Source organism: Telopea speciosissima, chromosome 7 (genome assembly GCF_018873765.1).
Source record: "Telopea speciosissima isolate NSW1024214 ecotype Mountain lineage chromosome 7, Tspe_v1, whole genome shotgun sequence".
Classification (NCBI taxonomy): Eukaryota; Viridiplantae; Streptophyta; class Magnoliopsida; order Proteales; family Proteaceae; genus Telopea; species Telopea speciosissima.
The window spans coordinates 48,221,160-48,249,120 of record NC_057922.1 but is presented as its reverse complement, the minus strand read 5'-3'; the positions used below and the strand labels follow the sequence as shown (position 1 = coordinate 48,249,120).

At 38.6% G+C, this 27,961-nt stretch overlaps 2 protein-coding genes across 2 annotated transcripts; one reads left to right on the top strand and one right to left on the bottom strand.

Annotated features, from left to right (window-relative positions):
• Positions 1 to 9,017: 9,017 nt before the first annotated feature.
• Positions 9,018 to 9,821, top strand: LOC122668645 (uncharacterized mitochondrial protein AtMg00810-like). Its single transcript, XM_043865184.1, has one exon. The coding sequence runs from the start codon at positions 9,018 to 9,020 to the stop codon at positions 9,819 to 9,821; it is 804 nt and encodes a 267-aa protein (XP_043721119.1).
• Positions 9,822 to 15,062: 5,241 nt separating this feature from the next.
• On the bottom strand, positions 15,063 to 18,531 carry LOC122666854 (uncharacterized protein At4g08330, chloroplastic-like). Its single transcript, XM_043862948.1, has 3 exons — positions 18,415 to 18,531; positions 18,193 to 18,293; positions 15,063 to 15,593 (listed from the first exon to the last, which is right to left on the bottom strand). Exons 2-3 carry the CDS (start codon positions 18,276 to 18,278, stop codon positions 15,200 to 15,202), a joined length of 480 nt encoding a protein of 159 aa, XP_043718883.1. The 5' UTR covers positions 18,279 to 18,293; positions 18,415 to 18,531; the 3' UTR covers positions 15,063 to 15,199.
• Between the last annotated feature and the right edge of the window lie 9,430 nt (positions 18,532 to 27,961).

The window sequence follows — 27,961 nt, the reverse complement described above, 5'->3', positions numbered from 1 at the left end:
AAAAGATGAGGGTGATGGTTTTAGGGTTTAGAGTGAGAGTTTTGGGCAGGGGTTAAAATCGAGCTTCCCTAATGGTGAGGGGAAAGGTTCGAACCAAATTTGGGCAGAATTTGATGGTGGGAATGAGCTATGGGAATTTTAGGGTTTTAGGGCTATAATGGGAATTGAAGGGGATTAGGGTTTTGATGGGGGAATGATACAGATTCATCATTGAAATGGGTTTCTTTTATTAGGAATAAGTCTAGGGTGGGGTTATATACATGTTGGGCCTTTGATCCCATGGGTTTTTTTTGTGTAATAGGTCACTTTTATGGGCCTAAAGTTGGGGTACATGAGTTGCATACGGGATTAGCCCTATACTTAGTTTAGTTCATGTTGTTAAAGTTTTAAATTGAACTGGTCCAAAGCTAGTTTGAACCAATGGTTCAATTTAAGTGATTTATTAATTTTCTTTTAGTTATTGAGTTGGGCTGGATTAAGACTCTATTTTGAGTCTATTTTAGTTTTTTAGTCAATTTAAGTTACCTAATAGGTTAAGGATTGTGTTAGGCCTTTTCTTTTTAGTGGAGGAATCTAATTTTGAGTCTTTTACATAAGGTTGTAAGGGGATAAAGTATTGAATACGAATTTGACTAATAAAATAGATTTTGTTCACTATCAGTGCTATTGTTGTCTTGCTATATTGAGTGTTGCCTTGTGAGTCATATTAAGGTGAAGGGACTGGTGGATCTTCAGTTGACTCCTTGTGTCTTGTAGACTGGGAGGATTTGTTATAAGAGACTGGTGGATCTCCAGTTGACTCCTTGCATCTTGTAGATCGGGAGTACCTGCTTATCATCTTCAAACTGCTGTCACTAAAGATCTGTTATTCAAGTAAGTAGTGTACTGTTTCAACAATCATCCTTCTTCTCCTAATCCTCTAAGCTAAGCCCACCGATCCTTAGATCCATTAGAACCCTAAAACCTGCAACTATTCTTCTTCCCTTCTAGAAGGTCACATGCAAGGTGATTTTCGTGAGAATTCTGCCCAATCAAATTTAACCGTTAGATTCATCTAAAGTTTTGACCTAATGTTCCTGAACCTAATTAATGAACTTGATTTCAGTTTGGTGCAATTCTGACATGCAGATCTATTCTTGCTGTGAATTTCCAATTCTACCCTTATTGTTATATTATTCTTCTGCGGTCACAATTAATATACCTATTCTACTGATCTGTTATTGCTGATTCTTATAGCCTAAATTCATATTCGAATACTGAACATAACCCTAATTTCTGATCTCTGAATTTCCTGGTTAAATTATCATTTTGCCCCTTTCCTAGTTGTATTAGGATTCCCCAATATTAGCTTATCTAACCATTGGATCAATTTTAGCTTTTCAGCAATTGTTTCAGTTCTTATTTAGTAAATTCATATGGAATTTGAGATAATTCTAACCATCTGATTTTATGTTATCAAGATTTTCCCTTGTCTGAATTATCCTTTGATGAAAAGATCCTGGTTTGGTTCCTAGTTTGATTAGTCGACTCTAGGACTACATTATCATCATATAACTCCCATACTTTTGCAATTTTCCAAATAAAACAAATAAAATGAACAAAGATGTCTTTAACGATGCTAGGGACAAGGATAATAGGTAGACGAGTATGAGGAGGTTTCTTCCCAATTTGTGGTATTACCCTGGGGTATAGTTGGAATTTTAATGTTAGTTGAAAGCCATATTTCATTCAAACACTCCATATAATCCGACTGAATATAGAATGAAAAGGAAAACAATGGGCAATAGAATATATTCTGGAATACCAAATGCAAATAAAGATCTGATCAATCAAATCGATCAAAGAAAGCTCACCTTGGTGAAAATGAAATGACGACACAACTCTTGAACAAAGTTGAACTTGAAGAATCACCAGAATCAAAGAAAATGCTGAATCCAAAAAGAAAAGCGAAGCAACCATCAGCTCACAGACTAAATCAGAATTTGATGGCAAAATGGAGAAGAAAATATGGAGTTAGATCGACCTCAATGCGCAAGAAAACCCAGAAACTCCCGTTTCCTCATCTACCCGAAGCTCTAAAACCCCACTCCTCTATCTTTCTTCCTGATTCATCGGTGAAAACCTCTTTCAAAACTCTGCTAAACTCCCGAACGTAGTTGAACTTGAAGAATCACCAGAATTAAAGAAAATGTTGAATCCAAAAAGAAAACCGAAGCAAGCTCAAAGTCTAAATCAGAATTTGATGGCAAAATGGAGAAGAAAATATGGAGTTGGATAGACCTCAATGAGCTAGAAAACCCAGAAACTCCTTTTTCCTCATAAAGCTCTGAAACCTTACTCCTCTATCTTTCTCCCTGTTTCGTCGGTGAAAACCTCTTTCAAAACTCTACTAAACACCCGAACAAAGTTGAACTTGAAGAATCACTAGAATCAAAGAAAATTTTGAAGTGTCAATGTGGCACGACACAGGATGTTCCTTCCAGTATGCCTCACTCTTAGGGCTTGTACTAGGAGGGTAGTCCGTGAAGTCATCGTCAATGAATTTTCCCCACTCTCCGTTAAAGAATCTATCCTCAATAGTCAAACCCGTGAACTGGTCAACGATCTTGTGGATTAATTTGACGACCGAGGTGAACAACTCACCAGTATAAACCTCAGCTCCATCTACATGACACAAGGACAATAATATGATATTAGTATCACGGCTGCGGGTATGACAGGAACGACCGAAGAAAAAGTATTAAACATGTATCTGTATTTTTTAAACAAAAAAAAAAGAGTATCTGCAACCCATTCGACCAAAAAAAATTTTAGAATTCAGAAACCCTAATACCTCTGTGACAACACCCGACACCTCTCCCAGCCTCCCTCACTCTTAACGGCTAATCGCGAAGGTTACTGTTGCAGCGCTCGAAGGCCGGCTGCCGGGAACCTGCAACGCTCAAAGGACTCCTGTTGCTACTCCTGCACATTTTTTGTCCGTTCTCTCTCATTCCTAGAGACGCTTACGACTTACCCATATAAGTTCCCCTTACTTCCTTACGACCATGTTATTGACTTATTCGTTTATACTTTTTTTTTCTTTTCCTTTGTTATCTTTCTTTATTAGTCTGCTTTGAGAAGACGATCGCTGGACAGCTCAGGTGCTCAACCTACTTTTACGTTGCTGTTGAGCATTGTATATATGTAGTTTGTTTAACATACTCTGTTACTCTATTTATTTTTTTTCCTGTTATCTTTCTTCCTCGGCGGTTCGGCCAGTTCTAATCAGCAGGTTCGAATGTTCGATTAATTTGGATCCATAGTCCATACCCTGTTGTACCAATCGATTCTTTTGAACTCATACATATTCAAATTAAGTAATCTATGTACTCTTCTGTTACAAATGCATTGCTGAATTTTACAAGATATTGGGTCAAAGTCTGTGATACTCGTGGTTTGAACTTGGAATTCAAAGCTACTTTAAAATGATAGTATGCAAAAAGGGAAAAAGTTAATGTCCATGCATGATCATTGATCCATAGAAGATCTTGAGCTGTATGGGCCTATGGACATGTGTTTTGGAATGAACATGTTACATACGTTTCCCTCTGTTGTACTAACTTTATTTTGTCTTCCTTTCCTTTCTTTTGGGTTGTAAAAATCTATAAGGAAATAACATTACCAGACTTATGATAGTCATTGGTGGTAACAGTTTCGGTCCCATCTACAAATACCAGTTCCAACACCAAACACAGTTTTTAAATGGACCAAGAAATAGTTGCAGTACTGGACCAACACAAGAACGGGAAACAAAAGGGAATGAATGATATGTATTCTTGGAATTGATTTTATCTCTAGAATGCATTCTGAAATTCGATTCCTCTAGGTTTGTGTGTGAAACAGGATTTCTTGTGCCTACAAGTTCCCTGGTTATAATTAGGAGAGTAAAAATTTGAGACCGGACTGGGTGAACCGATTGAAACTGAACCAAAACTGATTGGACGAAATCTTTATTGGATTGGTTTTGGTTTTAAAAACCGAAAAATTTTGAAACTGACCAAATCAACAATAAGACCAACCGTTTAGATCGAAATCAGGAAAAATCAATTATAATTTTTTCTTTGTTATATATCCAAGGGTAATTTACACATACCACCCCTGAGGTATCACAAAAGTATAATTATACCCCCCAGTTTTGGATAATTCTGCGTACCCCCCTAGGTTCACAAACGTTAACACATACACCATACCCATTCCGACAGTTTATGACTAACAATGTTATAAATATGAGGTGAACTGACAAAATTACCCTTGCAAAAAAAAGAAAAAAAACCTGCAACTTATCTCCCCCAAATCGATTAGGGAAGATGAGTTGCAGGTTTTATGCAGGAACCAAAACTCACAGAGAGCTCTGTGTCTGAAAAAGATTGCTAGCAAAGCCATGGCAGTCTCCCACTCCCCCACCACACCCCACCCAACACAGCGAGCAAGCCAGCAACCAAAAATCCCCAAATTAACAGTCGATTATGTCATTATTTGACATATGTTTAGGGTTAAAATGCCAAATAAGAAAATCCCGTAAGAAAAGGAAGGAAGAGTAGCTAGTTTTTGTTGGGAAGGGAGAGGGAAGGAACAAGGGAGTTGATTACGGTTAGGTTCAAAAAATTAAATTTTTATAACATGCAGAGCTATGGAAAGAGAAAGAGAGAAGAACACGTTACTACGAGGTTGGAAGTTAATTTTGTTTGTTGGTTGGGTGATAAACCAAAAATACACGGGCCAATCCCGAGATACCTCGTGTCCTAACCCGAAGAAGAGGCTAGCCCAAGCCGGGCCACGAAAGAACCCGTCCGGTAATCCAAGAAGAATAGATCCAAGAGGTCATCCAGAGACCAAGTCTTCCATGCAAGCCAACGAGGTCCAACCATAACGTTACCACCGAGGTCTACATCACCTTATCACTAGAAGGACATTATCCCAAAGAGCCATAATCCTAGCCAGACTCAAACATCAAGGATCATTATCCAACACGTGAAGAACATGCATATCTATCTAATAGGGAACCTCTTCCCTATCAGGACTCTACGTCTCATAAGAAGGCACACTACTACGTGATAGACTCTTCCACGAAGAATACTTATCACCAACTGGGACTCTCCACACCGCCATACTCAACTATAAATACTTAGGTATCCTAACCCATTATTCATCTTGAATTCCAGTAATTCATCTGTTGCTAAGAAAGATCTAACTTAGGCATCGGAGAGTCCTAGGCCGGAACCACACCGGTTCTCCCTTGTCACTAACGTCCTTTTGCAGGTTGCGGCACCCAAAGGACCTATCGGCTATTTCCTCACGCAACATTGGGTTTGGCCGTTTGGGTTCTTTAATGCTCGCCACCTTCTTCTTCTCTTCCGCACCTGTTTCAAAGATTGTGGTTCCACTTTCGAGCTGCATGTTTGAGTTCCTTCTTAGTTCCAAAGATTTTGGGACATACAGATGACTCTAGAAAATGTGGAGGTTACTGTCCCGGAACCCTTCTCTTTCTTATTAACAGAGGGTTGGTCATCTGGAAAAGTAGGAAAAACAGTTAGTTGTTATCCCATGAAGGTTCACCCAACTATGAACTCTGTAGAGTATTGCAAAACTAGAAAGTTGTGTAATAGTGATTTTGTTCTTCAACCGTGGACAACCATAACTTCATGGGACAAAGAATTTGAAATCATGGTATACCCAATCTCGTGTAGCATATCTGGCTACATTAGTTTGCATAACTTCGTGATTTTCAACAAAAATAATGTTAGCAAACCTGTGCTTCCGTCAGCACGTTTGAAAACTCTTCTCAATAAGATGTTCAAAGGGTTGTGGGATTTGGAATAGAAGGAATTAAAAATGGGTGATAGTCTTATGAAGAGCACTGTCATTACAAAAGATAGATTTTTTTTTTGATAACATTGTGAAGGATTTTTCAATCCCAAAGATGAATTTCAAGAATCGTATTAGATTTTAAAAGACTTTATGGAAGAAATTCCAGGCGCCGCCAAATTAAAAGACTCAGATGACCTATTGATGGTAGGCTTGATTGAAGCCCCATGCATGATTTAGGATCATCTTATGGCTTGACACAACCCAATCTGTCTGGACTGATCTCCATGATCATTTCTCTCCGAAGAATGCTCCTCGAATCTTTAAAATACGGCGTGCTCTTTCCAATCGCGTTCAAGGTAATGATTCCCTCTCTGCTTGTGACACCACTATTAAGAGCTATCGTGATGAGCTGTTGTCTTATCATTCTCTGCCAAGTTGTTCAAGTGTTGCTTTGAAACCTTTTCAGGAATTTTTGGAAACTGATTTTTTAATGGACTTCCTTCAAGGGTTCCATGATTCTTACGCTGCCGTGCGTAGTCAGATCCTTCTCATCGATCCTTTGCCTATCATTAATAAGGCTTATGCCCTTTTGTTTTAAGAGAAATGACAACATTCTATTTACCTTCTGCGTTCTACTATTCCTGATTAGGTTGCCATGGCCGCTGGTCGCGTGATCGAGACTGCTTCTCGTGCTCCATGATCGACATAGCCTTCTTCCAAACCTTCTTACCATTGCACACATTGTAAAAAAGATGGACATTCTGAACGTAGATGTTTTAAGAAACATGCATATCCTGATTGGTGGACCAAACGAATAGAGACCAAACGTGTTGATTCTATACCTTCCCATGGTTCCACACCATGATTTGTCGTCGTTGCTACCGAATCTTCTTTTGCTCCAACATCCATCCCTTCACTCACACCTGAACAACTTTAGCATCTACTCGCTTTAATCCCTATTGGTAATGCTCCAATAGTTCACATGGCAGGTAACTTACCTCATCAACCCTCTTCTTGGCTTACTGATTTAGGCGCCACCGTGCACATTTCCTTTGATGCATCACTTTTTAATTCTCTTGAACCCTGCACTTCCTCATTACTCATATCCTTACCAAATGGGTCTTTTGCATTTGTCACACATTTTGGATCTATTACTTTACTACCTGGATTTACGCTTGATCGTGTATTGTTTGTTCCTTCTTTGAAGTTCAATCTTCTTTCTATTAGTCAGCTCACTGCTTCATCTAAATTCCTTATTTCCTTTACTAAAAATTCTTGTCTATTTTAGGACCCACTTTCGAGGAAGACTATTACATTGGGTAGCAAGCATGGTGGTCTTTACCTCTTTGATTCCAAGATCCCCTTTGCTTCGGCGACTATCCCTGGCAACCCTTTCGATCTTTGGCATTGGAGGTTAGGTCACCCGGGTTCCTCGTCTGTGTCCTATTTGCATTGTATTGATCCTACTATTTCTATTTCTAACAAGTGCACATGCACTGTTTGTCTTTTAGCAAAACAAATTCGTCTCCCATTTCCCTCTAGTTTAACCTCCACTTCTTATTTTGACTTGGTACATTTTGATATTTGGGACCATACCAGATTAGTTCTTTATCCGGTGCACGTTATTTTTTGACTATTGTGGATGATTACTTACGTAGCACTTGGTTATTCCTTAATTTTTTGCCATGATTTATAATCAATTTAAGCTCAGCATTAAACGTATTTGATAAAATAATGGCACTAAATTTTGTAACCATTCTACTTCTACTTATCTCCATTCATTGGGTGTTTTATAACAGTCAAGTTGTGTTGCAATCCCCCAACATAATGGAGTTGTAGAATGCAAACAGCGTCACATTCTTAATGTTGCTTGAGTTCTTCGTTTTCAATCTAGTATTCCAATCGAATTTTGGGGAGAATGTATTTTAATTGCCGCTTATTTAATAAATCTACTCCCTACTTCGGTGTTAAAGGGCCAATTCCTTTATGAGGTCCTCCATCACCAAGCCCCATCTCTCTCCCACTTATGGGTATTTGGGTGTCTTTGTTCTGGGCGCAATCATAATGCCCTTCACAAGTTTGATCAACATGCCTCACCCGGCGTGTTTAGTGGTTACCCTCATGGCCAATTAAGAAACCGCGTACTTGACCATCAATCCAAAAAGATTTACATAACCAGGTACATTTTATTTTATGAGCATATTTTTCCTTATACAATTTTGCCCACTGCTGCGCCCCTTAGCTCACTTGTTCTCCCTTTACCACCCTCCCACACGGATGCCTCCTCTCTTGACATTATTCCCCTATCCACGACCCCACCATCTTCCCCTACCCCATTCTCTGCCCTCGCCGCTTCCCCCATACATTCCCCACCACCCGTGCTAGCCCCTACACACCCACAAAGGAACAGTCAGCAACCCCACTACCCACAACATTACCAATGCATGTGAAACCCGCTGCATTCTCCTTCCTAAAAAGCAGGTTCGTCTTCTTCTTGCCCATTACAAAATTTTCTCAGCTATGATCGTTTTACCACTTCTCATAAAGACTTTCTAACATCTGTTACCCTTGAGCATGAGCCATCTACATTTACAGAAGCTCTGAAATATAAGGAGTGGAGGGATGTCATGTAGGCTGAAATTCAAGCTTCGACACAAAATCAAATATGGTCTGTTATGCCCCTTCCTCCAGGAAAGAAACCCATTGGCTGCAAATGGGTATACAAGATCAAATGATGCTCTGATGGCAGTATTAAGCGTTATAAAACCCGCCTTGTTGCCAAGGGTTACACCCAGGTTGAGGGTGTTGATTTTCATGATACTTATGCTCCTGTGGCTAAGCTTGTCACTGTGCGAGTCCTCCTCGATATTATCACCGGTCAAGGCTGGCCTCTACATCAAATGGATGTGAATAATGTCTTCTTACATGGCGATCTCAATGAGGAAGTTTATATGCTCGCTCCTCCTAGTTATCGATAAAAGGGGGAGCTACTTGTCTGTCACCTTCAGAAATCCCTATATGGTCTCAAGCAGGCATCCCGACAATGATATTCAAAATTTTCTACAACCTTATGTCGATATGGTTTTCAACACTCTACTGCCGACCATTCTCTTTTTATTCTCCGCAAGGGCACCGCCACCATATTTATTCTCTTATATGTTGATGATATGGCTATTACTAGGTCTGATGCTTCTTTAATTCAAGATGTTCAACATATGCTTCACCAGCAATTTCACATTAAAGATCTGGGGCAACTTAAATACTTTTATGGTATAGAGGTGGCTCGTTCCAGCATTGGTTTATATCTTTGTCAACAAAAATATGTTCTTGACATTTTGGACGATTGTGGCTACACTGGTGCCCAGCCCGTTGACACACCCATGGAGCAAAATTTGAAGTTATCCAATGATACAGGTGATCTCCTTGCGGATTCGTCTTCTTATTGTCGTTTGGTTGGACGACTGATATATCTAATGGTCACTCGTCCTGATATCATTCATACTGTCAATATTTTGAGTCAATTCATGCATCAACCCCAACACCATCACCTTGATGCTGCTCACTGTTTGTTACGATATCTCAAAACAAATCCAAGACAAGGGCTCCATTACCGTTCTGACAGTACACTTGACCTCTACGTCAATTGTGATTCAAATTGGGCCAACTGTCCCATGACTCGCCGTTCAACCATTGGCTACTGTGTATTATTGAGTTCCAGCCTTATTTCTTGGAAGACTAAGAAGCAACACACAATTTCTCAATCCTCTGCCGAAGCTAAGTATCGAGCAATGGCTGTTGCGACCTGTGAATTAATATGGCTCACATATTTACTACGCGACATTGGGCTGCCACACCGCCCTCTCGTTCCGTTATATTGTGATAATCAAGCAGCTCTCCACATTGCTGCCAATCTTGTCTTTTATGAACGAACCAAGCACATCGAAATTGATTGTCACCTTGTTCGTGAATGACAACAGTAGGGTCTCATCATTCCCACAAAGATTGCCTCCTGCTATCAACTGGCTGATATATTTACCAAGGCACTAGGACATGAGTCGTTCACCTTCTTGCTGTCCAAGTTGGGCATTCGGAATCTTCATGCTCCAACTTGAGGGAGAGTCTTACGATTGTATCTCCACGTCCTCATTCTTATCCTGTACATCACCCTTAGTTGTACCTTCCATATTAGTAAGAGATTGTTTAGGAAAGATATACTGTACATATATTACCCAATTGTAATATGCAAATCAGATCAATACAATTAACTTTGAATACCAATGTTAACAATTTCCAAGAGATCCAATGGAGTTTCAGCTTTCCATTTCCCAGAAAAAGTATGATGCCGCTCGATGAAGTTGTTGATGATGGGATGCAGGAAGCTTGAAATGGGAACAAGCATAGTTAGCCATCAAGAAAGCTACAGATTTAAGCATCACCTCTTTTCTTGCATGAGATAACAATTTAGTTCTCTAGCCCTCTAACTTTTTTGTAACTTTTTCAGAAATATCACTGAAAAGATCAGACTTTGATACACCAAACTGGGTAGGAAGGCCCATGTATTTTTTTGGGTCCCATTCCATATGGAACCTTTAAGATAAGAGAAAACCATCACTTCAGTTTTGAGGGAGTATTCGGACCATAGTTAGCAAATACGGGAACAATAATAAAACGGAGTATTACGGTACGCGTTTTAAACGGAGTATTACGGTACGCGTTTTAAACGAAGTTAAATGGCGAATGGTACGGTCAAACAAACAGTAAAAAAAAAGGAACGACAAACGGACGGTATGGGTTTTAAACATATAGTTTTAAAATAAACGGGACCAAAAAATGACAGTATACTAATATAAATTGAGAGATAGTACCTGAATACTTGTACCTAATGTTCAAAAAAACTAACATCCAACATTAATGCATATGTATTTCAGTATATGAAGAAGTTTCAAAGCCTAATCAATCTCAAGACAACAATCCAAACAAGGTCCCAAGACAAACCCAACTCAGACAGATAGCCTCAAAATTGAATAGCAGATCTGCCTGAACTCACGAAACTCTATTGCTGAAACCGGGACATAGAACAAGGGAACGACAAGTCTTAAATTAGAGAATAATAAAGCTTCTAATAAAAGGGTTTCAATATCAATAACAAGAACAGGATTAGAGATATTAAACTAACTCAAATTAGAGGTTAAACAATCAGAAAAAGCACTCAATTGATAGGAATAACAGTACTATTTTGCACAGAAAAGAGAGTATGAAGTATGAACAACAAAGAAATCCCAGGTTTCCCACCCTTCGATCCAGAATTCCAGATCAGAATCCCTTTGTCTGTAATGGTTTTTCACCACTGATTCCCTCAAGCTATTTTCCAGAGCAATCTGAGCCTTGGCTTTTATAATGCTTAAATAGAAACAAAATAGCACTTCAATTTGGAAGAAGAAACATGATTGCCACGGTCCCACACTCCCACCCACTACTGTCAAACAAAACCCCTAACACTAGAAGCACGGAAAATAGTTCTAGATGACCTTATATGATGCACACCCAAGCCACAAGGATGTTGAGAGCTCTAAAGTTGGGAACGAAGGTTTCTACTAGAAAACCATGGTGGGAGCAGGGAGCTTGCTCGAATCGTTTTGGGAGCTCTAGAGGTTGGGGATGGGTTTGCAAGAAACGGCTATTGCGAAGAAGGAATGGGAAGGGAAGGGAAAATCCAAAAAATAGGGTTTAGAATTACGTTTTCTATTTTTTTTTAATTCTAAAAATTAAAGTAAAAGTACAAATATACCCTTAAAAAATGTATACGCGTATTAAACGTCCGTTTAAAACTTAAACTCCAGCCATATCCCTTTTTTTCGGTATGTTTGGAAAGTATATAGGAAAACGTGTTTTAAACGATAAAATACGGGAACAACGTTTTAAACGCATTTTTGCTAATAAAGAATCAGACTAAAAGTCATAATGGACTTTTCAAGGTTGGTGGTCTGACCTGAAGTGCGACAATAAATATCAAGAGCATCCTTGAAAGCAAATATTTCGAATAACCTTAATTCTACAAGTATGAAATATTAGTATGGGGGAAACTGCTTAGTCATACGTAGATGTTTATGTAATAGATGAATTTTTCTAGCATATTACCAGAGATGAAATTCTTAATAATATAGTAATCAAATGCATAAAAAAAATCTGCGATATGTATCAGTTTCCTATTTCAAAAAAATACTAATCGTGAAGCCTAAAAAGAAAAAAAAAAACCAGTCCTAGCAAGGGTTTGGTCATGCAAGAAGTTTGTATTTGAATAGAATATGTAGTACTACTTACAAAGTTACAAGTTACTAGGATGAAATGGGAGAGCTCGCTATCATAAGATAGAACCTCAAAATTCAGGTTAAAAAAATTAAAGAGAGGGCTGGTAGAAAGAAAATTTAACCAAAAAAAAAAAAAAAAAGCATGGTAGAATGAAAAAGCAGCATGTGAAAAGACATCTTCATCTTCCACTCAACATTCCTGGGTTTTGCGGCGGAGACAAAATTAGGCAGAACCCATGATTGTGGTTTCCGAGATGAGGCAATACCAGATTTTAAGGTCTGGATGTCCGTCCCATTTAACTTCAAATTTGAAACTACGTCGGCGTATTTTAAAAAGAAAAAATAATGTGGACGGCTAATGGGGTGTGATTAGAGTCTACCATATGGCTATGGACAGGTATGTTACTATAAGCTCTTAATTAAGAAGTTTGGGTTTGATGAGTATAGTCAAAAAGTTGGATGGGCTTTCTTAGTTTGTATAACAAAAATGTTTACTGTTGCCGTTTTGGCTATGGATGGACAGGCGACAAGACTGAGGCATAAACTAGGTGCCTTGCTCAAGGGCCTTAGCAGCACTGATGAGACGGATGGTGGAAAAGGAGGTCTAGACGTCTAGTCTAGCTGATCATTAGGGTTTTTAGATGGTTATACAAAATTTCAGTGTGTTGTGCTAAAATTTAAACTAATTTTTTCTTTTTTTGATAAAAAAAAACAACTTTCTCTTAATCTTTGTAATAAGAACTTGATTATGTTAACTAGGCTCTTAGTTGAGGAAGCTAAGAGGAGAAGGTGGAATTCTATAATAACTGTAGATGTGGATTAGTATGTATTCTCTTTATTAGTTTAAAGTTAGTTTTTCTTTTTTTCATTAAAAAAAAAACTATATTCATTATCCGAAACCATCAAATTGTAATTAATTTGATTGGTTTGAGTTTATGTATTCAGTTTTTTTGTTTACACCCTTATATTAGTGGCCTCACCACTGACTTATAACAGCCAAAGGAAGGTGTCAACGAGTTGGGGCTAGCCGGGTCTCACGGTGCTTAAAGCTTGCACCTTGATCACCCGTTTATGTAAACTAGAGGGTCCAATTGCCCTTGTAACAACTGTCTTCTAGTGCAGTAATTAAATTGATGTTGGAATGAACATAAAACATACTTTTGATATTGAAACCTATATGATTTCCTTGTTTTTTTGGATGTTGAAATTTTGGCAAGGTCGGGCTAGCATTTGGTTGGTCCGATCAGACACCTGACAAGCTAAGACCCCACATCGGGATCGTTCGGTTACTAAACGGGCCAGGCCTAGAATTAACACCCCTGCCACCAAGCTTTTAGGAGCACAGATCAAGGAATTGATATCAAATTGCCAAAATCGCCCAATCCGTAACGGTGATATTGATTCTAGGGTGATTCTATATCGCTGGATCAATACAAACCAAGGGTAAAAAGATAAAAAAATATTTTTTTATTAAAAACTAGGGATAAATCTGTCTATATGGGCTAATTTAGATCTCGACCAAGACCGATCCCATATCCGATACCAAAAACCTTGAGGGAGAGATCAACGTCACCCAAAAATATGACCCAGGTGGCTCTAAGCCCTATGCAATGATCCCCTCAAACCTTCTCCGATTCTTGTCCTATCTCAATTTCAAGGGCTGTCTTACCAAAAAAACAATGTCAAGGGCTGCATTGGATGGATTCAGATTCCTTACTGCCGAGCTGCCAGGCAGGACCATGCCCAGACATGGTGAGGCGCTCAATAATCATCTCATCCCATTTGGATAAGGCGCTTGGGCAGGGGTAAGGCAGTTATTGCACGTCTTGCCGTGTCTAGGCAACACGGTCCTACCAGGCAACTTGGCAGGAGAGGATCCAAATTGTGCATTGGATTCCAACTGTGCGGTTCAGACCGTACGAGAATGAACCTGCCTCCTCAATGTCTACCATTTTACATGGGATTTCTAAAATTATTTTCCAAAGAGGGTGCAGGCTTTGTTGATGAGTATCATTTCGAGACAGACAAGTCCAGATTTAGCATAGGATCCTTTCTTGCATAAAGAAAACACTGATTTTGTCTCCCGCTTTTCCCCCAACCCACTCCTTCCTTCCCCTTTCGATGCAAGGCTTTGTTGATGTTATTAATAGTCAAGAAAAGACATTCTCTAGGATTATGGAATTAATCACAGAGTTTCTCAAAATTATAATGCCACTTTTTCTGCCTTCTAAACAAAGACTACAAGGAAAAGAAAAGTGTTGGTTGGAATTGTTTATTGAAATGATCTTGACCTGAAAAATATACTTTTCATCATGAAAAAGATTTACAGATGATTTAGTTATTTTACAAGGGACAACCAAATGCATATAAAATCTAATACTCAGATGAAATTCCCAAATTTTGAACACAACCAAAATGGCAGGAAGTACTGCATGATCATCCTTCCAATAGGTGGGGCTATACAAGAAACCCTTCTTGTGTGGACTCTGCAAATATCTATCTTGTGGCAAATTGAATAGACTGAAATTTTGTGGACATGGTCAAAATTGCCACATCACCTTTCCACATGGTAAAAATTTGGTGGTGGTCTAGAAAAAACTTTTGCCTCTTCAATTTTCCATAGTTATGAAAAACTAGCAATATAAGTCATCCATAAAAGACCAAAATATATTTACATAAGAACAAATCCGTGAAGCCATGGCTATTACACACTTCTATCATCAATAGATTTCTTCATTACCAAAAAAAACAGTAGTTCAACTACAACACAAACCATGCTTAACCATTCCAATAACGCGGCCCCATCAATCATTTATGAGTCGAAGATGACATTTGTTAATGGAATTCACTCCTGGAGGATCTTTCTGATGCAATGAATTGACCATAATGGCGCTTGGTGTATGGTGATGAATGATAATGACTCTTGATAATCCATTCCATAATAAAGATGACCTTTCTACAGTGCTCTTCAAGCTTACCTGCATGTTTGATGGTTCTTTAAGCAGGCCACAGCATACACAAAGCAATCCTGCCAATGTACATCAAATAACCAGAGGGACACCAGACTCATCTGAGGATGAGGGTTGTAAAGCACGAATTTTGACATCATACTTTCTATAAACAGAATTCCCATTCGCTGAGCTGAAATCTGATCCATCAGATTCGAGGCTTGAAGAAGAGGCCTCATAAGCATGTCCGATATGGTTCCCACATTTACGGCAGAGAATCTTTGTTCTTCGACGGAACAAACCCCAGGAGTGCTTGGTGATGAAATAAGGTATGCAGCGGAGCTCATCAATCTGAGTGAACCTGCTCTCATCAATTGAGAAAAATGATATGATCCCTCTCTTCATCGATTTTCCATATTTAGATCCAATGATTGAGGTGTTCCGATTGGAGGAACTTAAGTTTAGTACATACCCACAAGAACCACAGCTGCATCATAAACATTATATGATTTGTGACTAAAAATGAAAAGGCTTCACCAGAATCCATCTAATAAAATAAATACCTCAATCATGTCTTCTAAATAATTCAAAAAAGAAACACACAGATTATGAGAAAAACAGCAGCTAGGACTAGGAAGAGAGAACCAATAGATTAGTTAAACTCGAATGAAGAGAATAAGGAAAGAAGATGTGAGCTTTTCTGGCCGAGTTTGCAAATGTTCCATGGAGGCTCTCCAGCTACTACTGCCACAAGCAACAAGCCTGCCACTGTTGGAAACAATTGAAGCAGCAGAATGCTCCTGGGGAACGTGCCAAAACAGTCGTTGTATCTCTTCATGGCTCAAATTTGTGAGGAGCACTCCACGTTAATAGGATAAGTTTACGGAGATCAAGGTACTGAATCAGGTTGTCCAGTAGTGTCTTACAATCTGACGTTGCTTCTATCCTTTAAATCTCTAATTCCCTTGCTTGGAGAAGACAATTTCATTTAAATCTCACTTCCAGATCCACATTACCAAGCCCTCTTAATTCAGCAAGCATTTTACAACTGACCTTGGAGTGTTTTTCCACTTCTGCTGAATATCAAAGAGATTTTTTTCATCTTTTAAGTCATGTAATGCTATATATGTCCCTAGACAGCTATGCTAGGGAAGCCCATTCCTGAGCAAGCCGGTCAGTAAGCCTAGGTAAAAGTCAGGTCTGGGTGAAAAGTAAGCCTGAAAGGCTACATGAAATTCGAATCAAGTTTGCGTCAGTTAGAGCGTATGGAGTCTCATGAACAGTTTATAGGTGGTTATCATAATTCTGCCTGTAGAGGGCCGGCCTTGGTGCAATGGTAAGGTTGCTCCATTGTGAACAAGTGGTCACAGGTTCGAGTTTGGAAACAGCCTCTCTGCGAAAGCAGGGGTAAGACTGCGTACATTATGACCCTCCGCAGACCCCGCAGTGGTGGGAGCCTCATGCACTGGGTATGCCCTTTTTTTTTTAATCATAATTCTGCTTGTAATTGAACATCCTCAAATTAATGACATTTCGTTTAGTTATAGGAACAAAAGGGGAAGAGAGGGAGGGGAACTGAATTAACGTTTTTTACTACTTAGCTGATTTTATCAAACCAGAGAGACCAGGAAAGAAAACCAATAGACGGTACTAGAGGGAACAAATGGGGGCTTTCTATCATTCAGTCAAAAAACTTCTATCTAACATCGCGTCCTCTCAAGGGAAAAGCTATCTATAAATGGGCAGACGTTGTTAGAATTGGATTGAAGTGAAGGAAAGAAGACACGAGTTTCTACTTTCTATCCCACATGAGGTTCTAGTGCACAGTTTCGAAATGTTGTCCAGAAACTTTCCAGACACCACTGGTGCCAGGAACTAATGGTAAACATTCCCAAACAGCCCCGATATCTCTTTGGGGCTCCAATTTTTAAGAAGCACCATAAAACATTTCCTTACTGCCTTGCCGACCTAACTCGGAAAGATCATGTGATCAACTTAAGAATTCTCAAAGAATGCAACTATGAAAAAGTGCATTGAATTAGAATCGAGTGTAACTCACTCAAAACTAAGTTGGAATTGATGAATAATGGTCAAGTTAGACTATAATTCAATCAATCCCACAAGTCAAGCAAATCAAACAAACCGAACCAATACAGTGGTATGATATTGAAAACCAAATTAGACTACAATGTTGCCAGATGCGGACTTCATTGCCACATCAGACCTATGAATGCTATGTGGATATGGAGTTTTATAACTCCCATAACCACCTATCCCTTGATGGTGAGGGAGAGATATAAGAGGCTGGGTGCATAAACATTTAGTCTTGTTATTAAAAATCCCCAATGTAGAGAGAACCAACATCCTTAGGTGTGCTAGTGAGAGACCAAAAAGGGATAGAGAAAAACCAGTCAAGTGAAGAAGAACATGAAGGTGTTGCAGCCATTTCCTTCAAGAACTTCAAGCATCAACCATGAGCAACTTGGGATCTAATGGAGGTATGTATCTTGATCTTCACTGATTTATTTCCGAATTAAAGGTTGGGAAAACCTATCATACAATTTTCTTAATTCCACAAATCAAGAAAATCAGTGTAAAGGTGTTTCATTTAAATTTTTTTTTATCACAATTGAGATAAATAAATTAAATGTTTTATCAAATCTTATTTAAATCATATAATTCTTCCGATCCCACAAATCTAGCAGCGTAGCAAACCCGGTGGTGGCTCAGTGAATGAGTTACATCTGAATCATTGATCACCAATGTAGCATCTAGGATCAATTAATTTAAGTATCAAATTAACAACAGGTAGTCTGGTTGGCAACTCAGGAATACTGTTACCCCAGTGGCCAAATCTGTTAAAGCCTAAACCCCACTGCTTGACTAGGCACTCACAATTTCCAAACTCAGAAACCATTGTGTCGCCATCAAATTTTTATTTTCAACAATCGGGTTCAGATTAAAGAGAACAGAGAATCCCTAGCAACATTCAAAACTGTAATTTGCAGTTCGAACAGTATATGAAATAACAATTTCTGATCAAATCAAAAAAAAAAAAAAAAAAAAAGGAGAGAGAGACAGCGTACCTATAAGTGACATCTCTCTGAGACGACGACGAGAAGGAGCGATGCTGATCGTTATATCCGTTGGTATAACCATCCTGTATAAACATCTGAAATCTCTCTCTCTCTCTCTCTGCCAAAAAAAATATATCGATGGTTACGAATGCTCTCAAGTAGACCACGAAGTAGAAAAAGAGGGATCAAGGGACGATCATGGCGATGAAATCGGGGGAATTGATCGCTCACCTCTCTGGCTCCAAATTGAATCAAAGAAATAGTTTTAGTTTCAGAAACGATGATTCCGATTTCGAAGTCGGAACGATCGGCAGAGACTGTTGAGAAGTTCCTTACTTGCTTTTGCTTCTAATAATAAAGACTTCAATCTTTCAGTTCTTCAAGCTGCGCTCCGCCTCCGCGTGTCTCCGCTTGTCTGTGTCGGCTCTATTCTATTAAATAATGTTGGCGAATCCTACCAAAAAGGCGAGAAGTAAGTTAACGGACGGAAACAGAAAAAGTCACAATAGGGTATATTGGTAATTTCAACGTTAAGCTTTTTTTGTTTGGGGGTTTGAAATTTCAACCTTAATTAGATCAAATTAAAATTTTAATACTAATAGGGGACTTACATGCAGAGATCACATGGGAAGTGATGTTAACAGGGGACTTACGTCATTTTCCATGGAAAAAAAAATAAAATAATTTTTTTGTCCAATAAAAAAGAAAATAAAATAAATGGACACGTTATTCTGATGGATCCCACATTATTATTATTATTATTATTTGGGTAAGAATGGATCCCACATTAATAAGGTCACAAGCTCTGTTGATTATATCAGACGTGCTATCTGTTGGGTTTCAAAAATCGGTGAATCAGATCGAGAAACGGCTGATCCATATCAGAATCAGCTGATACCGATTCCAATTTTAGCGATTCCATATGAATGATTCTGGGGAAAATTAAGGCCGATTTAGACCCGATTCGACCATTTTCTTCGTTGATTCCTAATTTTGAAACCCTACCGTCTTGGTTCTATTCCATCTTATATTTTTGCTCTCTTACCCCGTCTGCTGCCCTCCTAAACGTACTTTTTTTCTTATGGTCGGTTTCAATACAAATTAGTAAATTTATTGATATGATTCCTGATTCTTGAAGCCCTACTAATGGGGCTTGGTTGGTCCAAGCCATGGTTCTAGGGATTGGTAACAAATTGGAAGGATTGATGGAAAATTCACACACATATAAGACATGGAGATATGATAAGCATGCAAACAATTAATATTACAGAAACAGGTTTCGGCATATCTAGATCTATTGTCGAGGAACAATGGTTGCATGAACGTCGTTGCTTTGCTGCAATTGTCGTTAGTCTTGTCTACTCTCTTCTCTACTCACTTTAGAGTTTCAGATGTCGTACATATTATTGTTGAAGCTTGATTTCGGTCCAGAAAGTGGTTCAGTGGATCTTCGGAAGGCCGTTCGGTTTCAAAACGATCTTGGATAATCTAAAAAGCGGATACATCACCGCCAGCGGCTATGAGTTGTGTAGAGCTCATCGAGACTTCCAAAACGATATATATTTCGACATATGTTTAGTTTTGGTCTGACTCTGACTAGTTGGTCATTTTTTGGTTCTAGGGGCAATTCTATACTTTCTAGGTTAGGGCTTCCCTATATATTGTTATTTTCTATGGGAGGGCTGCAAGAAAGCTTTTTGTAAAATTTCAAAGATAGTGAAATCTGTTATGTTGCTCGGCCATGGATGTAGCTTCTCATCTTAGGGGTGAACCATGTAAATTCTGTGTTGTGCGTTGTGTGCTCTCTCATTTTCGTTTTCTTTTACAAATTGCCACTTTTGGGTGTTGTTTTCTTAACAGTACACTTAATGAGCCAATGTCGACTATATATAAAGTGAGGGTAGGGACCAACTCTGTGAAAAGAAATAAAAGTTTCCTTTCCTATTAAAAAATATATTATTTAGGTCCACAGTGTGTAAGATTTTCGTATTAATTAAGATGTCCCAAATCTCAATTCAAGATCTATATGTGATCATTTTCCACTATTACAGCAGTCAACACTTATCAATCCAGTTTTAGAAAGATAAAAAAAATGTGACTATGTTAGCCCATCTAAAGAGAAAATCTAACAAGAATTGCTTGGATCAGAATGATATTGATGGAGCGCAATATCGATTCTGGTGTGATACCGTATTGGTAGGGGTGTAAATGAATAGTCGAAATTCATTTTCGTATCCGTGTCCATATCCGTTTAGCACTATCCGAATCCGTCCGAAAGCTAAACGGATGCGGATATGGATAGGCTATGGTTATCTGAAAAGCTATATTTACATGTAAACGGATAAAATATCTGATCCGTATCCGTTTTCATATCCGTTTGGCACTATCCGAATCTGTCCGATAACTAATCAGATGCGGATGCGGATATAGCATTATCCGAGCCGAATCCGATCCATTTACAGTCCTACGTATTGGTGGTTCAGTACAGACCAAAAGTCAAAAAAATAAAAAAGATAAAAAACTATTTTAAATAAAAAACCAAGGTAAATCTGTCCGACCTGTTAGGTTCTCCTTCTCGGCCTTCCTCACTCATGTTAGGTAGCTAACCGTGGCCCTTTCTTACTTTTTCTAGTTAATAAATGTATGTGCACATTACGTGTATGTTCCTTCGGCCTATTTGTTGATTAAAATGCTTTTTATCTTGCATAAGTATTAAGCAACGACCATATGTGCAGGTGCAAGTGAATCAAGCTCTTGCTTCTCCTTAATGAGAGTTGAAAAAATATATTATAAACCCTTCCATATGAAGTAAGGAACTTTTTTTTGGGGGCTACCCCAAGTAAGGAATTTTAAATAGGAAAAAAAGCTTTACAATCTCAGAAAATCCATTGTTTATGAGCTTGAGAATAACATGGTCAACTAGTTTGAGATGCGTGGATGGTTAATGTAGTCAAATTGACCATTTGATGGATAATGCCTTTGTAGGGTTGTGTACATATTAAATATCATAGCTTCTCTCAAGCATATGGTTCATTATCTAATAGAATTTTTTTTTACCAATGATCATGTCAGGTCACATTAGAGCAAGAGTTCTCTGTGGGGGCAGCAAGGCCCCTATGCATGCGTTGGGGACCAATGGGAGCACATATGGTGACATTAATAGGATGATCATTATCGTCTTTCATGGGGATGGGGTGGTCATTCAACCCCTCATGTGTCTGGACGCAAGGGGTACACTCCCCCATAGAGAACATAATTAGGGAACTATTTGGATTCCTCATCTATCAAATTTTAAACAATCGAGCTTACACGAAATAGCTCCTCCTTTAGTCATATATTGTCAAGGACTCAGGGTTTAGAACCACCCAACGTAACAGGTGATTCCAAGGTCAAAAGGCTAATAACCATTTTTTTCATAGGATTTATATGAGCAATGTGATATGGTAGTGCATGTGTTATATTATTAACTTGCCTATGAGCATTGAAATATGAAACATTGTTGACATATGACATTGAATGGTTTTGAAGGTGCGAGCTAGATTAGTTGGTTTGATAGAAACTATACATTCTACACAACATGGAGAATTTACATGAACATATAATCAATATCGCGAAAGATGTTTTAGACATGTCTAGATTTTGCTGACTTCCTTGCATCTGGGTCATCTAGGCTTAGATTATCAAAAGTTTGGTGGGGCAGTCCACCTATTTTCATTGTAAATCCTAGTTTTGTTGTTTCCAGGAGATTCTCCTAGGAAGACTTCCTTTAATGAAAGTTTTATCCTTTTGACCAAAAAAAGAAAAAAAAGATCCATGATCGGAGAAGGTTGCTTGCAAGAACGCTCATTTTTCTATGATGGCTGTTAGTCTTGTTGCCATTTTCTCGTTAGGTTTTCAAGGTCATACATTTAATGGGCCAATATAAACTATGTAAAGAGTGAGGGTAGGCACCAACCCAGCAAAAGGAAATAAATCCAGTCATTTTCCATTAAAGGAAACAATAAATATATATATATATTCTGGAGTAAATCTCTTTTGTTAGGAATAGGATACCTAATCCACTGGAGAACTTCATTTAAAGGTTTGTAGTTGATTACTAGCCTTGGGGTTCCTCTTTCTATTTCTGAGTTCTTGTTTACATAGAAGGCCGCATAGCTCCAGGGAGATCGGCTCTTCCTAATTAATTTTTTGTCTAAGAGATCTTGGATTTCTTTTTTACAGGTCTCTTGAAGTTCTTGGCTCATTTGAATTGGCCTTGCTTTGGTTGGAATATGCTTTTCAGAAAATTCTTTTTCATAAGGTAATTTGACAATGTGTCTTTTGCGATGCCAGAAGGCATCAGGGAACTCTGAGCAGAGTTTATTTTCAATTTGGGTTTTTAACTTGCTTATTTGATCTTGAGTTTCTTTCTTCTGTAGAATCTCTACAGTCTTGATATGCATAATCTCTTGTTTCAAATGTTTCAAATGCTCTTCTTTAGATTTGATTCTATTTATAGAGGGGTCTTTTGTTATTGATAGGGTTCTTGAATTCTTTATTTGTTCTATGTCTGAGGGTTCTAGGAATTCAAAACTTATCTTTTGTCCTCCTATTTTTGTGGTTAACCCTAAGTTTGTTACTTTGAAAGGTTTTATCAGCTCTATGAAGGGCTGTCCTAAAATAACTTGGCTATCTAAGTCTTTGACAAGAATGAAGGGTTGTTTGAAACATACCCCTTGGTTGCATATGTGGACTTCTGGTAATTTGTATTGGACGTCTAGGTAGGCCCCACTGGCAGTGGTTAGCCTTTGTTTGGTCCTTTGGAAATACTGGGTAGGGACAAGTCCCTCTTGGATACAATTTAATTGTGCTCCTGAATCAATCAGGGCCACAAAGGTAAATTTGTAGGACGAGTCCATCGTCAGGTTGACTCTGACAAACCATTTTTGAGGAGAAATGCTTTCAACATAACTCTGACTAGTCTCTGTCTCTAGGTTTTGTTAGGATTTCCCTTTGAGTCTTACCAATTCTTCTTTAACTTCTTTGATTTCCCTTTTTAGTTCTTGGGTTGTTATTTTTAGATTGGTAATTCTAGTTTTGTCAGCTTTTTCTATGGACTTTTGTTTGTCAAATCTTTTAAAGACTTGGTTTATATCATAGGGTTTTTGTCTTTTTTTATTTTCTTCTAGGGCTTGTCTGGCCTCTTTGAGGCATTGTTTTCTGACTTGTACGTCAGCTATTTGTTCAATTGCATCAAAGAATGATTGGCGTATCATTCCAATGCTTTTGGTTTCGAAATATTCCTCTGAGGAGGAATAAGTTTTTATAGCATTTGTGATACAGTTGCATGCAACTGCATCGGGTTCAGAGTCACTGCTGGACTCAGTGTCTTGATTTACTTGATTCACTTCATAGAAGACTTCATCATCTGAGTCTTCTGTATCTGAGTCGGACTCAGCGAAGATTTTGAATATTTTTTGTTGAGTTTCACTGTCAAGGTTTAGAAGGCTTACCTTCTTTGCAGCCTTGCAGTATTTTTCTATGTGGCCTAATTTGCCACAGTTGAAACACTTTCTTTTATCGGAACTTGTTGAAGGTTTGTCCTGTTTTGTTTCTTCTTGGGGTTTCTTAGATTGAAACCTTTTCTTCTTTTGAAATCTGGGTTTTGTATAAAAATTTTCTGGGTTATCTTTATATCGTTCCTTAGAATGTTTTTTGTTCTTGTCTTTGAAATGTCTTTTATGTTTTTTGTCCGATGGAGGTTTTGGGACTGGGAACCCATATTGTTCACAAAACCCTCCTAATTCTTTGTAGGATCTGGTTTCTTTCTTTACTTGTTTTGCTAATTTCAAGTCAATGCATAATGCAATGCCTTCTTCATGGATAGTATTGATTAAATCTCCATAAGTGAGAATATTATAGGGAATTTTCCCGTTGTTTTCTTTTCTAAGTCTCTGTTTAATTTTTTCAGAAAAAATTGTTGGAAGCCCAGTTATGAACTTCTCTTTCCAGAAGGGAGAGTTTGCATCTTCCCTAGTTAATACTTTGGTCATAAATATGTCTTTGTACCATTTAAAATCATGCAGTTTTCTGCACCTTAAATTTGTTAATTGTTCAGAGGACCTATCCTTTAATCTTGATGGGTCTCCTAAGAAATACTTGGTTATGGAGAAGATGAGAGTGTTGACAGCATCCTCAACAACTCTGCCATTGTCTAAGACTATGGCTCCATCTTCAGTGGTCTGGACTGCTGTTAGGATTTCTATTTTTTTGGTTAATGGTTAGGACATAGTCCCACCATCCTTTTAGTTGGCCTGTGAATTCTGAAACTGGGAGATCAACAACGGCCTGGTCTGATGTTTCTTTGATCCGGTAGGCATTTGCTACCATGGCCATTTCTTGAAGTTTGTTAATTATGTTGTATTCAAACATGCCATCTATATTCCATTCATAAATGACACCACTTTGGTAGGAGGCCTGGGAATAAATTCCCTTCTTCTCCATTTGCAGGTCTGGGAATGTTGGTTTTGGGTATGACCTTTGAAAGTTTTCCTCTATTACATTTATGGTACTTGGTTCTTCATTAGAGTCTTGGTGATTATTGACTCCAACGGTTTTTGTGTTGTCTAAAACTTGAGATTGGTTTTGAATCTCCTTTTGAGGAGTTTCAGGGATGACTAAGGAGTTTAGTCTTTGTTCAATTTCTTTTAGGGCATCGCTTTTGCTTAGAGCTTTTATGCTCCTTTGGTTCATGTTGTGGGGTGTGACTAAGGGTCTTGCTGAGGAACTTGGGAGGTCTTGTTTTGGATTGATTCCTGGGCTTGGATCAGGAGGATCTAATCTTGGTTGAACTAAGGCCTCGACCCTAGATAATTGTTTTCCTAATGTTAGAAGGTGTTGGTTTGTATAATTTGATAAGCCTATGAGTTTTTTCTCACTTCAGACGCTCCGTGTGTTGACCTAAAAGGTGTTGCAGTGATTTCTGCTTCATTTATTGTTAATTTAAGGTTTGCTAATGGAGAATGGACAGACTCTATGTTCTCATTTATGTTTGTCTTCCATGATTTTGTTATTTTTGGTTTGTGTTTAGACTAACGAATGGGTAGTCTAAGTTATGATTTTTGGCATTAATTTCTAGGTATGTAAAGAATTTGATATTGAATTTATGACTGGTCATGAAATCATACCAGTGTGTTCTAATCTTCGTTCGTTGGTCTTCAAGGACAGTTCTGAAGAACCAGTCTTTTTTCTCTTTGTTTTTAGAAGACTTAAAGTCTTCTCTTAACATAGGTTTGTTAATTTGGAATTCTTCTTCTGTGAAGATAACTCCTACCCTGGCATCAGGTAGAGGAGTTTCCATTTGGGAGTATATTGGTGATTTGGGAGGTGTCGGAGTTGAATCAGACTCCTGTGTCTCAGTCTTGTAATCTTGGTACATCCCTTGTACGATGTTACCCTGTTGTCTTAGGCCGATAAGGCGGCTACTTGCAGTTTGGTGACTATAAATTGAGGGTGTGCCGGAGCATGAAGCTCTGGCAGGTTATTCTTTAGGTTTTGAGGATCCTATAGGTTCCTTTCCTTTCTGGGTACTTTGGGTCCTAATGAATTTGATTGAGACTTCTCCGTCGATGGTCTCAGTGATGTACTCGACCTCACGGTTATCAATTTGGGGTACCGGAATCTGACACTACAGTTTCCATTCTTCGAGACTTTTGGGGTTAAGCAGGCAGATTTCCTGCATATTTGGGTTGTAGTCTAGTGTTTGTTCAACGGTGTGGATACTTTCAGTGAAATTAATTAGGTCTTGTGGGTAGACTTCTTTGGTCTTAACTTTGGGGATGGTCCAATTTTTTAGACTTCCGTCTCTCTTTTGTTCATTGTTGCTTATTACACTACAGTTTGAACTCCAGTCTGCTAAGGTATTTGAAGACATTGTTTCGTCTAAACGGTCCATGATATGGGTGTTATCCCCCCCTTTAAAAGTGCATTTTACCTTTCTAAAATGGTTTAAGGCACTACCTAGTGTTATACCGTTGTCTCCCGGACTTACACTCCTTCTACCGCTTCAGACGGTTCAGTGCTAGGTACTATCAGACGTAACCCACGCAAGAAGGATAACTTGCAGGTGTAAAGGAAGTCAAGGCACAATATCACGAGCCTATTCTTTCAGGCAATGGCTCTGATACCAGTAGGAAACAATATATATATATATATATATAGGTCCACAGTTCCACACACACATTATAACATACTATTAAGATGTGTCAAAAAAGCCTCACCTCCAATTTGTGACCACGTTACTAGTATTAGGCTAACTATACTTAATGTAATACCTCGTACACAAAAAAAATTTAATTATTGATGTCATGGTTGATAGGTACTTGACGGGTTTGTTTTGACGGAATCCGGTTTGACTCAGCCAACAAAGAAGTTATAATAGCTCAGATAAATATGAATTTTCACCATTTATAAGCATCAAGTAAGTTAGAATGACCTTACGTATAATGTGGACTGTAAGGTTAGTTGTATAGTTTAAGATGAAGTGGTGACTTCACATGGGTTATAGAGGACCATAGACTCATAATTTGGGGAAGCCCCAAACCACAAAAAAAACACGTAAGTAATCGAGTTAAGAAGAGAAACTTATGAGTGATTTAGTGGCTACTAGTTGATCAAACCTACGCCAGACTATAGGTTCCAACAGCCTGATGGTTGAAACCACTAGAGCTAACGGTCACACCTCTAGTTGACCAAACAAAGACCGTAAGAGTCACGCAAATGTGTCTCTTGAAGATTTGAAGAAGAAGACCTGGTTTTGACTTTGAGAACCTTTGTTGCACCATTGGAGGTTCAGATCTGTTTACCTGGTGTGCTCGTTGGAGGAAAAACCATTATTTATTGGAGGAGCAACACTTGAGGCTCATTAGGTTAGCAAGTTTCTATTAATTCCTCTTCTTTTAGTTATATGATTGTTCATGGGATGTGAAAGAAACCCAAATCGATCTCTTTTCACTGTGCATTCAGGTATGGGATGGATCCCTCTTTCCATAGGATGAAACATAGATGAATTTTCTCTCTCTTAGGGATCCCATAATTTTATGTGACAAGAAAGAGAAGGATTGGGTGATGGTTTATTAAACCATACCCTAATTGGGTTACACCAAGGTTCCCCATGGGCAACCCTAAAATTAAATAGAGCAGCCATGGGTTAACCCAGGAGGTGTAAAACCCTAATTGTTTTATAATTGGTTGCCCTAGGGTCACCATGGGAGACCATGGGCTGACCCAGATAAATTCAACCCTAGGTTTTAGCCATGATCCACATGGAGATGATCCCATGGACTGCTATTTGACTAACAACCTGTTGTAGTCATTCCGCCTTGGAGGACAAAAATATTAACTGAAATCCTATAAGACATATGATGAATTGTTTCTGAGCAAGTCACTAGAATCAAGCATGACCTTCAATTCCAATGGTGACGGAAATAAGGGAGACCTTGTCAAGGGTCATCCTCTCACTCCTCCCGCCTCCCATTCATCATCCCCTCATAAGTCAGCATTTATCATTTATTAGCCACCTTCACATGGTCCCAATATCATGGGAAGTTTAAATCCTCTCTCGACCCCCATGACACCCCTTCATATTCCCATTTAACTACCTGCTTGCACTGCTCCCCTAACCTCTTAATCCTAATCCTAATCCACATTATTTCTCCCACCCTTCACCCTAAACGTACAAGCGAAAGGTTTTCGTGCGTGATGGTGAGGTGGTACTCCCCCAAAGTCTTGAGATGGAAAA

What these genes read in the sequence shown, in the direction of transcription:
- LOC122666854 (XM_043862948.1), bottom strand. Translation starts at nt 18,278, where the DNA reads ATGTTTATACAGGATGGTTATACCAACGGATATAACGATCAGCATCGC. An exon ending in CAGAGAGATGTCACTTATAG is followed by an intron (nt 15,594 to 18,192) that starts GTACGCTGTCTC and finishes TTTATGATGCAG; the next exon opens with CTGTGGTTCTTGTGGGTATG.
- LOC122668645 (XM_043865184.1), top strand. Translation starts at nt 9,018, where the DNA reads ATGGCTATTACTAGGTCTGATGCTTCTTTAATTCAAGATGTTCAACAT.